General features: G+C 27.7%; 2 protein-coding genes across 3 annotated transcripts; both read right to left on the bottom strand.

The window, feature by feature from the left end:
* Window positions 1-1,430: 1,430 nt before the first annotated feature.
* Window positions 1,431-9,640, bottom strand: LOC120263748. 2 transcript variants are annotated; one of them, XM_039271724.1, is made up of 5 exons: window positions 9,372-9,640; window positions 9,218-9,286; window positions 9,054-9,124; window positions 8,795-8,985; window positions 1,431-1,511 (listed from the first exon to the last, which is right to left on the bottom strand). In XM_039271724.1, exons 1-5 carry the CDS (start codon window positions 9,509-9,511, stop codon window positions 1,446-1,448), a joined length of 537 nt encoding a protein of 178 aa, XP_039127658.1. In that variant the 5' UTR covers window positions 9,512-9,640; the 3' UTR covers window positions 1,431-1,445. The 2 variants fall into 2 exon arrangements, with proteins under 2 accessions (XP_039127658.1, XP_039127657.1); XM_039271723.1 differs by lacking the exon at window positions 1,431-1,511 and adding an exon at window positions 8,396-8,704 and having other exon boundaries at window positions 9,372-9,634.
* A 3,747-nt stretch (window positions 9,641-13,387) lies between these two features.
* LOC120263730 lies at window positions 13,388-14,594 on the bottom strand. Its single transcript, XM_039271708.1, has 5 exons — window positions 14,404-14,594; window positions 14,237-14,311; window positions 14,054-14,127; window positions 13,688-13,878; window positions 13,388-13,605 (listed from the first exon to the last, which is right to left on the bottom strand). Exons 1-5 carry the CDS (start codon window positions 14,538-14,540, stop codon window positions 13,510-13,512), a joined length of 573 nt encoding a protein of 190 aa, XP_039127642.1. The 5' UTR covers window positions 14,541-14,594; the 3' UTR covers window positions 13,388-13,509.
* Window positions 14,595-16,562: the final 1,968 nt, after the last annotated feature.

Raw genomic sequence — 16,562 nt, forward strand, 5'->3', positions numbered from 1 at the left:
TAACTTATAAAAGAGGATTAAAACGCTTACGTTATTCTACCCACAAAAAATTCATAATAAAGAGTTTCACCAATCTTATACATAAAGATTTGAAAATTTTTTCCTTATATAATAATGTAACTATATAAGTAACTCTTTAAGTATTTAAACAAGGGATTTTAATCTACGTCCTTGTAAAATTTTTAAATTTATTAATATATATATATATAATAAATTTAAATTTTTATATATTCTAAAAAGTAAAAAAGAAAAATATCTTAGAGGGTTTTAAATGAGGGATTTGGAAAATTTAAACTAAAGGATTTAAAATGAGGGATTTGGATTTTTTTTTTCTTTTTTACTTTTTAAACCATATAAAATTTAAATTTATTATATCTAATTATATATCTATATCTAATTATATATATATATATATATATATATATAAATGAATATATTAAAAACCGGATCGGATTCGGATACCCGGTTTTTAATTTCTCCCGACCCGTATCCGATCCGGTTTTCACCTTAAAAATTCAGACCTGGTACCCGACCCTCTTTTTCGGATCGGGTACCCAAAAAATTCGGGTAAAAAAACCGAATATCGGATCGGATTTTTTTGCTCACCCCTAGATGCCACCCATTTCATGTTCTGTGGTGTATTATGCAATTTGCACTCTATGCTTTTTCTGTCTAAAAGTGTGGAGAAAAAAAATGTAAAAATATATTTTTTCATCAACAAACTTTTAATTTGTGATATATGGTATTCAAAATTTACCATATTTGAGTGAAAATATAGACATAATTACATTACAAAAACAACCAACTCATACCAAGAGTTTTAATAATATAGATGAAAATTGAAAGATTGTTTTATTAAATAAAAAAAAAGATAAGCATGGTTTTAATTAAAAAATTGATTCAAATTTCAAATAAAATGGTTTTACTAACTTCTTTGAAGAGATCACTGGACAATGAGATTTTATTGGTTTTCCTAAGAGATTAGTCACGGTAGAAATAACAACAAAATATAAAATTAATCTCGCTAAAAAACTTCAATTATACATAGATATAAGTTTAATTTAATAAAATTAAAAAAAATAGATAAATTTGATCTCATAGCAAAACGAATAAAGAAGTCATAAGATAATAAACAAGTGATTAAGAGATTGATTTCTAAGTGGAAAATTGAAGATTTAAAGTTGAGACTTAATAATAAAAATATGTGTTTAGAGTGACTTGTAGTACTGTAATATATATATATATAATAGGTTTTAGAAAACAAAAAAAGAGAAATTAGATCGCATTTTGAAAATAATAATAATAATAATAATGAAAATAGGTTCACATAAGGGCTAAATCCTAATGGCACCTACCAAACAAACACAAATATTTCCAATCATCTATGCTCACAATCAACAAACACCATCAATGTGTAATTAATGTCTTTCTTTGTTCTCTTTCTTTCATGCAGCCTTTCCTTTTGCCAAAGGATCAACCAATTCATCTACTTTAGCCTCAATTTTATCCAACCATGCATGCCAAATATTCACAATAATGAGAAACTCAAATTTATATATTCAAATTAAAATTGATTTATTATAAAATATATAACCTTTTGAATCAAAATCTTAGTCTCTTTTGCACCCTCATCTACCACTTCAGCTGTTTTCTCTACTTTCAAAACCATTTCTTTCAATTTACTATCCGGCAATGTGCTGGCCATATCAGAAGATATTTTCTCTACTTTCATCAAAACATACTACAAACATATCACTTTGCATATATATATATATATACCTTGTGCATTTCTTTTTCTTCTCTATAATGGTATTGATAAGATAATAGAAGCACCAATATTTAACCAGTTTATCCTAAATAAGAATGACAATAAGATCATGAAGTTATTAAAACTCTCTCTATATATAAAATAAGGTTAAGATGTGAATTAATTACCATGAGGATGCATCAATGAGAGAGATTAGAGGATTGGATGAAGATGTAAAATCAGAGTTCCTAACCTCCATACTTATAAAAGAACATCATCAAGGTTAGTACATGTATAACTAAAAAAAGTTGAAATTATAAATGAATGAAGATATATCACTTACATGTCATCTTTTGATGCTTGTAATACTAATGACCGGAGTTTATGAATCGATACGATGCAGGGCTGAAACCGGGATTTATTGGAAGAGAAGAGTTTGACATTGGAAGGGTGGAGAGGGGGAAGAAGCGTTTGAGCCATGGCCATGGCCATGGCTGTTGTTTTACTTTTACAATTATTGTGGTGTTATAATTTCTTGTGCCTCTGATTTATAGACATTTGGTTGTTTTCTTCAATATATATATATATATATATATTAGAGTGGAAGATTTCTTGCATAAACATGAGTTATAACACCAACTTACGTTCAATGTAGCCCATTTGAATGGGGTAATGATTCCTAAAGAACGAGAATCATTATCCTCCATCCATATTTATCCTTGTTTAAGTTGAAGGAGAATCTCATTTCTTGATAGTCCAATTATCCCATTAAGGCATCAAATAGATTTCCATTACCCCAAATTAATGGGAATCATGGGGGGTAATAGAGTGTAATGCCCATATTTTCTTTCTTTTTATATTAAATTAATATTAAAATTAATATAATATAATTAATAGATTGAATTATAATAATTAAAATAAATAATAATTACAAATTAATAATATTTAAATTATTTTATAGGTGAAATTTTTTTATTTTTTTAAAATTAATTTTATGTTAATAAAAAAATTATTACTTTAAATAATTATTATAATAATTAAAATTAATAATTTAACTTATAATAACATATTTACATATTGATTAATATAATAAAATAATTTAAATATCATTATTTTTTTTAACTATTATTATTATTATTTATTATAATTAAATATATTAATTAAATATGTGAATTAATTATATTAAGTTTAAATATAATAAATAAAAGTAAATAGTTATATTCTAAATATTTAATAATAAATATTTACAACATAATTTATTATCTTACAAAATGATTTTATTTAAAAAAAAGACATAAATATAATTTTATCATATTCTTTTCTTATTTATTTATTTTTTTTAAATTCCTAACTTCCATTCCTTCCAATCAAACACTACTTCAATTGTTTGGGTATGGCTCAATGGGAGTGGAAGAATAGTGAGAAGGGAGTGAGACACATGGACTTGAAGGAGTCATAATCACCATATATTTGGCGCGAATTATTCAATCCTTGATGTGGAAATGATAATTATGCCTTTAAATATAAAATGCTTTTCAATTGTTGACTTTTTTAATTGTTTTGATTTTTTTTATTTCGTTGTTATTTTTGTGCCATAGATTCTTTAATTGTTCATGTAAAAATATAAAAACTATAAAAAAAAATAATTAGTATGGTTAATTTTTTTTTTTTTGAAAATCTCCTTATTTTGATTTGTAATTAATATCATTAATTAATAGCTAATTAATGATTTCAATACTTAAACTCAAATTAGAACAAAATTGTAGTATATCTAGAAACTTAAATAACTAAGCGCTAACTCAAAATGATAAGCAACAATCCCATAACTCAAAATAATAAGCAACAAATCCAAATAATAACCAAAAACTTAAATAACTAAGCGTCAATTCAAAAGAATAAGCAACAATCCCAAATAATAATGAGAAACTTAAATAATTAAGCACAAATTCAAAATAATAAATAGTAATCCCCAAAGTTTTCAAAACCGAATCAGGCTTTGAATAAAAAAAGGTCAGGGGTCAAGGGTAGAAAGGTTGAACTGGGATAAATAATTTTATTAAAAAATAAATTATATTTTTATTATAAATGATTAAAAAATTTAAATATTGAATAATAAAAAAATAAATACATGATTTTTAAAGCTTTACGCAATTATGCTAGATATTTAAGACTTTTAAGTACACTAAATAACATAAACATGAAGTTGTTCAAATCTTCACAAATCAAAACATAAGAAATCTAAAATCCACTGCTTACCCACCCAAAAGCTTATAAATTTTGACTTTACACTTTAGCCCTCCATATTTTTGATATTATTACTATTAATCTATTATTATAAAGTTAGATTTTTTTTAAAAAAATTGTAAATTCGGGTTGATGAGCCGGTTGGTGCACCGGTCTGACCAACCGGGTCACTCGTTCAACCCTGATTTTTTCAAATATGATTTTCTTGGGTGAATCGGACTGGTTATAAGCCCAGTTCTGATTGAATTTGGTCCAATCGGCCGGTTCGGTCTGGTTCTAAAAACTTGATAATCCCAATATTATACATATAATAATATTTATTTGCACAATGGGCATAAGATTCACTTTTATTATTATTTTTTTCTACTTTTCTCATTCTCAATGAATTACTCTTTCTATACTTTATCAACCAAACATATTTTTCATTCTCACTTTTACTTCATTACCCTCACATTCCATTCATATCCCACTCCTCCCCATTTTCACTCGTGTTGGCCAAAAACCCCCTTATATCTTGATTTAATTTGTTTGATTTCAATGTATATTTAAAATGATATACAAAAAGAAATTATATTTTAGATAGAATAATTTTTTTTTCATGTAATAAGATTGACAAGTCATGTTAAGTATACCTAAACATGGAGTTAATAGTTTAATTTATATATATCTCATCCAGTGTAGATTGATGTTGGCATCCATCTCTTCAATAAAAATATAAACATCTTGCTTAAGCTCAAGGATTGTTGCAAAAAATAAAAAGAACAAACGGATAAATCTTAAAATCATATTTACTGCACCACCACCAAGGTTGTTTTTTTTTTCCCTCCGATTAATAATATATATATTTTTTTAAGGTCGTCTGGAATTAGTTTTTCTTTTAAATTCATGCTTGCACATTTTTCACATTTGAGAAATAATTTCAAAAGTGACAGTGATTGCCTGCTAAAAAGAACCACATGTGACCGAAGTATGTGTGTGGCCATGCATTACTTGTACTATTTTGACAGCCCAACCCTACATTATTGGCACCTGATATTGTACCAACCACAACCCCACCTACATGCCATTGTTCTGCGGCTCTTTGCTTGAACAATATTGTTAAGGACCGTTCAATGAATTCCTTTGTGAAGTTTGTACTTGATGATAATATTAATATATACTAAAAAGCTTTTTTTTTTATTTTTTTTGGTTATATGCATACACACGCATGGGTATATGGCTAATACATTTATACATGTGTATTGATTTTTGATATGTTTATAAATAGAGTATGATAAAGAGTGTAGATGTTTTTAAACAAGCAAAATCGATGAATGTAATTAAAGAATAATGTTAAAAAAAATTATTTGGATGTGTATTTATTAATTAGATAAAATAGTTGTCACAAATGCAAATGTCAAACACATTTGACCCCTATGTTAATATAAGAGGTTGAAAGTACGACTTCTTTCTAATACATAGTTGAAGCATGATATTAAAAAAATTTAAGTAACTTGTCTACATTATCCAAAATAAAAAAATTAAATTAAATTAAATTAATTGTCTCACGATATTTTTAAATAATTTGTTTGAAATTCATTTGTTGAAAAGAAATTTAATATATAGATTTAAATGGTACTTGTATGACTTAATATTTTACATGGAATTCAAATAAATGTCCAATATGGGACATGATAGAGTACAATGATAGGGAAGTATAAATTATGAATAGAGGATGGAGATCAAGAGAATAAAATTGTTTCAAAGTTTTTAATTTTTTTCTAAATAAAATGGGTGATTTAACCTTTAGCCTTAACTTTACCAACAAATTTTTTTTAACTTTGGAAATAAAAATAAATATCGTTCTTCTTTTTAAGATGCCAAATCTATTTTTTTCTTCTTAATGTCAAATATCAGTCAACTTTTTCTCTTGTAATGAACATTAAATTTTGGTTCATCACTGTTGACAAGTTTTTTTTTCTTTTAAAATTGGAATCATATTGCTTAATTAGATTTATATTTATTTTCCCAAAAGAATAGTTTATATGACTACACATAATTAATTGGATAATTATATGTAAAAATTGCTCTAGTTTTTATTATTTATCAGTTATTTTTATATTAGTTAATTACATAAATCCAAAACAACATATTATTTATTTACGGAAAATATATAATACAGAACTCAATTGTGAAGAACAAACTATATCAGTGAATATAAAAAAAAAAATTACTAACAATCACTGGCTTATGTAGCAGTTAGTCACATGGTAATAAATAGGCAAGTACAGGGCTGAATTCATACGTCACAACACTATAATAGTATTGTTCGCCTATTATTACCGGATCAAATACTGTTCAAGTGGGCATGGTAAATCTTTTATGGAACGACTTATATCTCTTATTTTAGAGTTGTATTACTAGCGGGAAATTTATTAGCTTAGTATAGTTTTTACAAATTTTTTGAACATATACATGATGGGCGTTCATTATCCTATGTGATATATAATTGAGTTAATAAGTCTCTAGGGGATAATAGGTCATCATAACTGATACACTTTTATATTTGTTTGTCTCTTGACAAGTTCTTAAGTGGTAAACACTTATTATCTTTTATAAAAAAAAAAAATTAAAGTCTTATTTTTACAAATAACTTACGGTAACATGATGATAAAATATGATAAAAAAAAAAGAAGATGAATATTATTTCACTATTGGCCATATGATTTTATGTATTTTGTTGGTTAGATTGTTTTATGATATCCAAATTAATACACATTAAATGAAAGCCTCTTTATGTGTCATGTATTTTGCATGTGTCTTATTTGTCCCCAACAAACAAGCTATTGATTTAGAATTTTGTCCTTTAGAATTTCTAACTTCCACCGAATCACCAATCATACATTAAAATTTAATATCTATAACCACTCTTTTGTTTCAGAAAAATATAACCACTCTTTTACAATTAGTTTATTATTATTTTTCCCAAAGATTGATGGTTGAAATTCTACCTGATTTTGTCCACAATTCTATAATAATAATAATAATAATAATAATAGTAATGTATGAATTATAAAAAAAAATCTTAAAATCTTATCAAGTAGGATTAAGAAAAGAATTTATCCAAATTAAGCATTATCTTTTCCAAGTTAAGTTAATATTTACGTAAATCAATCATATGCGTTCTTCTGACAAGGCTTTTCAAAGATTATGCATGCTTTCCCAGACTTTCAAACTATTGTATCAACTTTTCTGACAAAAGGCACATGTGGGATGTACCCACTTTCCCCTTGTATCGGACTGTGCACCATGAAAATTCCACCCTCTGTTTTTTTTAAAAATAATTATTAAATCTAAAACTATGCAAAAATCAACTATGTAAATCTATATATTTGATAAAAAAACTTTTCACTTAATCAAAATTATTTTATTTAAAATCTAGTATGTTGAGAGAAAAATCCATTAGCAATCGATGATTTCTTTATTTATTGGCACTATGACTTCAATACAGCGTGCTTATATTGTTACTGAAATAGTAAGTTCAAATCTCAGTTCAGGTAGAGTAAAGACACAATTATGTTAAAATATTAATTATGTATTTGTGTTCGTTTTTGGATTATTAATTTGTCCATATTTATAAAAAAAACATTCATATTAACTTTAGTCACTGCGTTGAAATTAAAAGCTTGTTTTTTTATAAAATTAATAAACCATAACTTTTATCTAACAAGTCGAGTCAAAATTTAAAATATAGTTGATGCAATAAAAAAAACCTTAAAAAATAACATAATGAACTTCAAAAAATTATCCTTGGAAGAGATCATCCATCTATGGGATTTTTTAAGTTCTTTAAAAAAAAAAAGAAGAAATTTGATCATACAGCGAAAAAACAATTAAACTAAGTTCACATGAGAGCTAAATCCTATTGGCATCTATGATCTACCAAACAAACACAAAATAATCTTAATCATTCATACTCCCAGACAATTAACACTTCAGGCTTCCATTTGGTCCTTCCATTCAAGCATGCTTTCTTCCATCACCTTTCCATTTATGTAAAAATAGGAAAAAATAATAAATAAATAATATAAATATAGTTATATTAAAAATCAATCAAATTATACTAGGAGTTTTGATATAATGAATGAAAATTTTGATTTTTTTTATATAACAGATAACCCATGATTTAATTTAGAAATTCAAGTCAAATTTAAAAATAAAGTTTTTTTTTTGAATAAATATAGGTAAATCACAATTTTATTACAATTTTATTGAAATAAAAAATTGAACAGAACAACATGGCGTTGTTTTACTAAAATAAAATTTTTTTTAGAAAAACAACAAACTCCTTTCAGAGAGATCACCATTTCATAGGATTTCATTAGAGATTAGCCACTACAAAACAACAACAAAACATAAAACTAATAATCAGACTCAAAAAACTTCAATTATAAATCCATATAAAATAGAGAAATTTGATCACATTGCAAAAAGGACAATGAAAATAAGTTCACATAATTAAGAGAGCTAAAGTTTTTGGGCATCCACCAAAGAATCACAAATATTTCAACCACTTGTGCTCACAATCACCAAAGACCAAACACCATCAATTAATGTTTCATTTATGTCCTTCAATCCAACTCTCCTGCTTTCCCTGATCTCTTCCTTTCATGTAGCTTCTCCTTTTGCCAAAGGATCAACCAGTTCATCTACTTCAGCCTCAATTTTATCCAACTGTTACCAATGTAAAATATTCATAAAGATAAAAAAAAATCTAGATTTATATATTCAAATTAAAAATTTATCTATCATTAAATATATAACCTTTTCAATTAAAATATGAGTCTTTTTAGCACCCTCCTCTACAGCAACGGCTGTTTTCTCTACATTCAAAACCATTTCTTTCAATGTTCCCTCAGGCAATGCCTCAGCCATATCAGCAGATATTTTCTCCACCTTCTCAGCCACATTCTCCATTTCATCTGCCACCTTATCCACCATAACCTCTACTTGATCTACAAATTAAAAACATTTATAAAAAAGTTCACATAATCATACTACAAACATCACTTTGCTTGCATACCTTGTGCTTTTCTTATTCTTCTGTAGAATGGTATTGATAGAACAACAGAAGCACTTGTTAGCCATGTTACCCTAAATAAGTATGACAATAAGATCATGAAATTATTAAAACTTCATATATATATATATATTTATTTATACAAGGTTGAGATGTAAATTAATCACCAAGAGGGTGCATTAATGAGAGAGAGGAGAGGATTGGATGAAGATAAAACATCAGAGTTCCTAACTTCCCTACACAAAGAAGAACATCAACAAGGTAAGTGTAAAATTAAAAGGAGTTGAAATTATATATATAGGATGAATGAAGATCACTTACGCATCATCTTTTGATGCTTGTAATACTAATGACTGGAGTTTACGAATCGATACGATGGGGGACTGGGGCCGAGACTTACATGAAGAGAAGAGTTTGAGATTGGGAGGGCTGATCAGAGGATGAAGAAGAGTTTGAGCCATGGCTATGGCTGTTGTTTTTCTTTGTCAATTTTTGTGGTGCTATGATGCTCTTTTAGCTCTCATTTGTAGACATGTAATTGTCTGTGTGTGTGTGTGTGCTTTGCTGATCTAGAGAGGAAAACTTCTTGCATAAATATGAGTGAGTTGTGACATCAGCTAATGTTCAATGTAGGTAGAGGTAGGCAAAGATTTAACATCATGAATTAATTTATTACATTCAAAGATATATATATATATATATATAGGAAATTATATCTTCAAGTTAAAAGCATGTTAGTAGGACGAGTTAAACTAGATAACTTTTTAAATTAGTTTTTTTTTTAGCAAATACATGTGACAAACACATGTATAGTTAGAGGTACGTATATAATTAGGAATTGATTATTCAGTCATAATTTCTCACCAGTAGTGCTTGAATTGGGTTATAAACTCCTTTTCATATAAGATTCTTTTGACATTATTACATTTGATTTGTTTTGAACTCAAACAATAAAAATTTAGCAAATCAAATCTTATATAATAGAGCTGGTACGCTGAGTCAAAGGCCCTTTTACAATTTAATTAATTTTTATATTAACTAATATTTAATTTAAATGTATTCCATTATATATAAAAATATACATATTAATGTGAAATGAAGTTCACTAAATCTCATGTTTTATTGAAAATGTTAATGTAACTGTTACCTTAGGTCATTTAATGTTTTTTACTTTAATTGATATCGCAAACCATGCATTTGAAAGTTTTTCTTTTTTTACATTGATTAATATGTGAGGTAGTGATGCCGCAACCCTCGTGGCGTCACGAGGGGCAGGTGATCGCGCCCGTCTGTCCCTCAGCCTCTGGAAAGCAGGGGCTCATTCATGGGAATTGAACTCGCGTCTCCCCAACACGAGGAGACCCGGGGTACCGCTGGGCTCCTCACCCATTGGTTGATTAATATTATTTTGATTTTTAGGTAATGCAGAATTAGATTTCTTTTTTTCCTAATATTATACATGCACATTTTTCACATTTTAAAAATAGTTTTAAAATAATCAGTGATGTCCTCCTAACTCAAAAACAACAGATAACATTGGACCATGGACCGAAGCTATGAATGTGGCCATTCATAACCTGTACTATTTTGAACAACCCTACCTACATTATTGGTACCTCTCAACCACAAGCCCTAAAATCATTGTTACGAATATTATTAGTATTATTACTATCCGGATGTGTTTTTTTTTTTTTAGCGTATTTAGTTTTACATGTAAAACTAAATATTTTATTTTATGAAATTCATTATTTATTTGGGTGTATCTGTAAACCCTGATGTAATTGGGATTACATTACAATAGTTTTTTTGGTGTATTTGGTTTTATGCCTAAATTGGGTTTTGATGTATTTGATTTTACGCCCAAATTAGGCGTAAAACCAAATCCCGTGAGTTAAAAACCAATATGTATATATATATAGAAATATATATACACATATACACATACACATACACATACACATACATTTACATATTTATATAAACATATACATGTATTTTTACACATATACATATATATATACTCATATATGTATATATGTATAGATATACATATACTTATATATATATATACTTATATATATACTCATATATGTATATGTATATATACATAAACACACATATACATATGCATATATATAGATATATATACTCATATACATATATGCATATGCATATACACATATATACATATATTTATACATATATATATACACTCATATACATATATGCATATATACACACATATACATATACTACACGCTATCATGATACGTGTTTTTCCAATTCCAGGATTCTGCAAATCTTTTCCAAACAAACGTAAAAATTTTTATAATACAGAGTAATTTCGTATATCCAAATACGAAACGAGATTTGACTATATCATGATTTTTGAAAAATCAAGTATTTTCACCGCTTTATGATGAAAATCCACGTCGTGACAATTACGATTCAATACGCTCACTTCCATAAAATTCGGAATATGGAATTTGATAACTTTCAGCTCATGTAGAAGCTTTCATAATATATATATATATATATATATATATATATATATATATATATATATATATATATATATATATATATATATATATATATTTATTTATTTATTTATAAAAGTGGACAAATCAAATATATATAATGGTAAATAAATGCCTCAACCCATGTTAAATTTGTTATGAGCATGTGCAAATTTTTTAATTATACTACACTTTTTTATTTTGCATTTGTAAGGATTTTATCTCCTGCGACCAACAAAATAGGGGGCATTGTATATTAATAAAGAAAGACCGAAATAGGCCATTAGCACTCCCATACTCTCTCAACCTTAGCCCCTGTGAGCATGTGCAAATTTTTTTAATTATATCATGTCCTTTAAGTTGCATTTTTAAGGATTCTATCTTTTGTTACTAACAAAGTAGAGGACCTTAGATATTAATAAGAAAATTGACTCTTCGCGCTCCTATGCTCGCAGAAAGTCAACCTTAGGGATTGGATTCTCTTGAGTTCTTTGTTTTTATTATTTGCAATTGTTGTCACGTGGGTTCTTAATATCATGTGTATTTTGTTCTTTATTATTTTTTTTAAGTTTAATAAAATAGCTATTCTGTATTTTTTAAGTTCAATAAATGCCTCAAAATTTGTTACGAGCGTGTGCAAATTTTTTAATTATATTACACTTTTTATTTTGCATTTGTAAGAATTTTATCTCCTGCGAACAATAAGATAGGGGACATTGAATATTAATAAGAAAAGACCGAAAAAGGTTGTTAGCCCCATGCTCTCTCAACCTCAGTCTAGTGAGCATGTACAGATTTTTTTAATTATACCATGTCTTTTATGTTGCATTTGTAAAGATTCCATCTCCTATCATGAACAAAGTAGGGGACCTTGGATATTAACAAGAAAAGAGGCTCTTAGTGCTCTTATGCTCTCTCAGCTAGTTAGCCTCCTCGGGATTGGACTCTATTGACTTCTTTGTTCTTATTATTTGCAATTGTTGTCACTTGTGTTCTTAATATCATGTGTATTTTGTTTTTTATTTTTTTAATTTTGATAAAATAGCTATTATGTATTTTTTAAGTTCAATAAATGCATCAGTCCATGTGAAATTTGTTACGAGCGTGTACATATTTTTTAATTATACTGGACTTTTTATTTTGTATTTGTAAGGATTTTATCTCTCGCCACCAACAAGATGTTGTTAGCGCTCCCATGCTCTCTTACCCTCAACCCATGTGAGCATGTGCAGATTTTTTAATCATACCATGTCCTTTATGTTGCATTTGTCAGGATTCCATCTCCTATCACCAACAAAGTTGGGGACCTTAGATATTAATAAGAAAACAGGCTCTTAGCGCTCTTATGCTCTCTCAGCCAGACAACTTTAGGAATTGAATTCTATTGATTTTTTTTGTTTTTATTATTTGCAATTATTGTGGCGTGAGTTTTTAATATTCTGTGTATTTTGTTCTTTATTTATTTATTTATTAAGTTGAATAAAATAGCCATTTTGTATTTTTTTTAAAAAAAAACACAAAAATAAGGGCACATGTGGGATGTCACCCACAAAAATAAGGGCACATAAGGGCACAAAAATAAATTTAGAGAGATCATGACAATTTTGTAGCTAGGTACTCATGACAGATTAGGCACTATAAAACAACAACAAAAATATAAGACTAATTAAACTTAAAAATATTGATTATTGATGTATATAAATTCATTTTGATAAAATTTAAAAGTAAAAAACAACCAAGTTTGATCACACGGCCAAAAAACACACACACACACAGACACACACACACACACACACACACACAGAGACACACACACAATGAAAATAGGTTCACATGAGGGTTAAATCTTATTGGCATCAACCAAACAGACACAAGTATTCAATCATTGTACTCCCAGACAACAGACACATGATCAGTGTGTTCCATTGATGTCCTTCCATTCAAGCTTGCTTTCTTTCATCACCTTCTTTCGATGCAGCCTCTCCTTTGTTCGAAGGATCAACAAATGCATCTACTTTGGCCTCAATATCATCCAACTGCTGTGCATTTAAGATATTAATGATGATTAATCAGAGATCCAAATTTATATATTTAAATTAAATTTTATTTTTCACTAACCTTATCAATTAAATTTCCTGTCTTTTCCGCACTCTTGTCTATAATATCGGCTGTTTTTTCTACTGCCAAAATTATTTCCTTCAATGTTCCATCAGGTAATGCATCAGCCATCTCACAAGATATTTTCTCCACTTTCTCGGCCACATTCTCCACTGTTTCTGCCACTGCATCTACTGTAGCCTCCAATCGATCTACCAATTAAAAACATTTTAAAAAAAATAATTCAATAAAACATATTATAAATAAACACCGCTATAATAACATTTAAATCTTGTGACTCAAAAGTTAAGAGTTTATAATTTATCCATATTTATTAAAAATAATAATAAGAAACATATTACAAACAACGTTTGCATATATACAGACCTTGTGCTTTTCTTATTTTTCTGTAGAATGATACTGATGGGACAACAGAAGAACCACCCATTAACCAGATCAACCTAAATAAGAATGAGAATAAGGTCATGAAATTATTAAACCTTTATATATCTATAATTAATATATATATATATATATAGATAAATATATGATTAGGTTAAGATGTATCACCATGTGGGTGCCTTAATGAGAGAGAAGAGAGGATTGGATGAAGATGCATGACTAACATCAAAGTTCACAGCCCCCCTACACATATATAGAAGAACATCGCCAAGGTAATTGTTAATCTAATAGGAATTGAAATATATAATAGCATGAATAAATTGAAGATCACTTACATATCATCTTTTGATGCTTGTAATACTAATGAACGGAGTTTACGAATCGATACGACGCGGGGCTGAGACCGGGAATTATTGGAAGAGAAGAGTTTCATGTTGTAGAGGTTGAGAGGAGGAAGAAGAGTTTGAGCCATGGCTATGGATGTTGTTTTGGTTTTAAGTTATTGTGGTGGCTGTGGTAGTCTTATAACTCTAATTTATAGAGATAAGTGATTGTGTTTTTTCAATATATATATATATATACTGGTAGGTATATAAATTTAAAGTGAAAAATATCTTACGGAAATATGAGCGATCACATCAATGGATATTCATTGTAGTTAAGAGGCTAGGCAAGTAGCTAGAGATTTTATACCTTGAATTATTTTATTTGATTTGAGTTTATATTAAGAGATATATAAAATTAATTTCAAAACTTGATAGCCAACAACATTGGTCCACTCTGAAAAATCTTAGTATAGAAATTTAAAAGCTCTAAACTCAAGTTGATCAAAAGTTGATAGCCCAATGACATTGACTCTGAAAAATCTTAATATAGAGACTTAAAAGCTCTAATCTCAAGTTCTATTGCACATAATTAATGGTAGTAATATTTTTTTTTGTGCGTGCGAGATTGCCGCTCAACTCTAAGTCATCAGGTGAGGGCGCATGGATTAGATGATTAATTTTCGGTCAATATACATTTTTTGTTTATATTGAGTTTGTCACATATATCAATATATATATATATATATTATTCAAAAAGCATGAAAATAGAATAAGTTATAATAGATAATTTTTTTAAATCGGTAGAAGTTGGTTGTAATAATGATTTATTGTATTAGAATTTTTTTAAAAAAACTAGAGTTAAATAGAGATGCTTTATAATTTGATTATCTTTTTATATGAACTTATGTTTAGTTTAAACGTGTGGCATAAAATATAAAATTTGTGAAAATTAATGTGAAATGAAGTTAAATTAATGTACAAGATTTATGTGAATTTATTGCAAACCCGACGTATCAAATATTTTTTTTTTGTACCTATTAAAATTATTTAGATTCTATTTAGATAATGTTGAATTACATACTTTTTTTCGTGTGAATGGTATACATGCACATTTTTCATCTTTTATAAATACTTTTCAAAATTATCCTTGATAAACTAGCTGGTCTGGTGATGCTGATGTTCTGCCAACTCAAAATAATAGTTTGCACGTGACCAAAACACATTATGAATTAATGTGGTCACTCTTTGATGACTTGCATAGTTTTGACAACTCCGCTTTGGTATTTGATGGTGTCTCAACCACAAACCATAAAGCCTTCTTTTCCATGCATGTTGCACATGTTTGACTTGTATAAGTCATTCTTGTATGGTTTTGTTAATTAATCTTGTTTGAAAATTGTTTATCACGCTAAACATTGCTTAGTGCAGTGGGAAGACGTGTTATTGTTAGTGGGGAGTTGGAGGGTTGAATCTCTCAGCCATTAGTATTGTAACAATACTGTATGCCATACTATAAAAATATTAGATTATACTATGATTTTGTGAGAAGACTTATACTCTCCACCCCTCCAAAGTTACAGAGTATGAGAAAATTCATAATTGTGGGGTTATGGTCTTTAATATATAATCTTGAGTGTTCGTGACAAACCATGATTATCCCCGATGTTAACTAGCTCTACATAATAATCTTTAAATATCGTTAAGCCACCATGTCTATATGTTCCCTTGACAACTCCTTGTTTAGGATTTTTATTCTTATATTTCCTTATAAACTTTGTACTTGTTTATTACACTAACTTTTTTTATACACATGTAAGAGATATACTGCTAAATTAATAATAATAGCGGAGTTTTTTTTGTCAGATATATAGAAATTACTACCAATAAATTTACATGGATGGAGATATACTAAAATAAAATCAATAGAAAGTGGAGGTGTTTTTAAACAGGAAAACAGATAAACTTAATTGAGAAGTGGGTGTTTAAGAAAGAAAAAATAATTACCTATGGATGCATTCATTAGTTAGGTAAAATAATTGTAGCAGAATATTTTTAAGTAACTTGTTTGATATGAATTTGTTATATAGAAATTAATATATATATATATATATATATAGATAAATGATGTTAAATAAATGTCTCACATGCATAGGACATAATAGGTACAG

Source organism: Dioscorea cayenensis, chromosome 6, assembly GCF_009730915.1.
Source record: "Dioscorea cayenensis subsp. rotundata cultivar TDr96_F1 chromosome 6, TDr96_F1_v2_PseudoChromosome.rev07_lg8_w22 25.fasta, whole genome shotgun sequence".
Classification (NCBI taxonomy): Eukaryota; Viridiplantae; Streptophyta; class Magnoliopsida; order Dioscoreales; family Dioscoreaceae; genus Dioscorea; species Dioscorea cayenensis.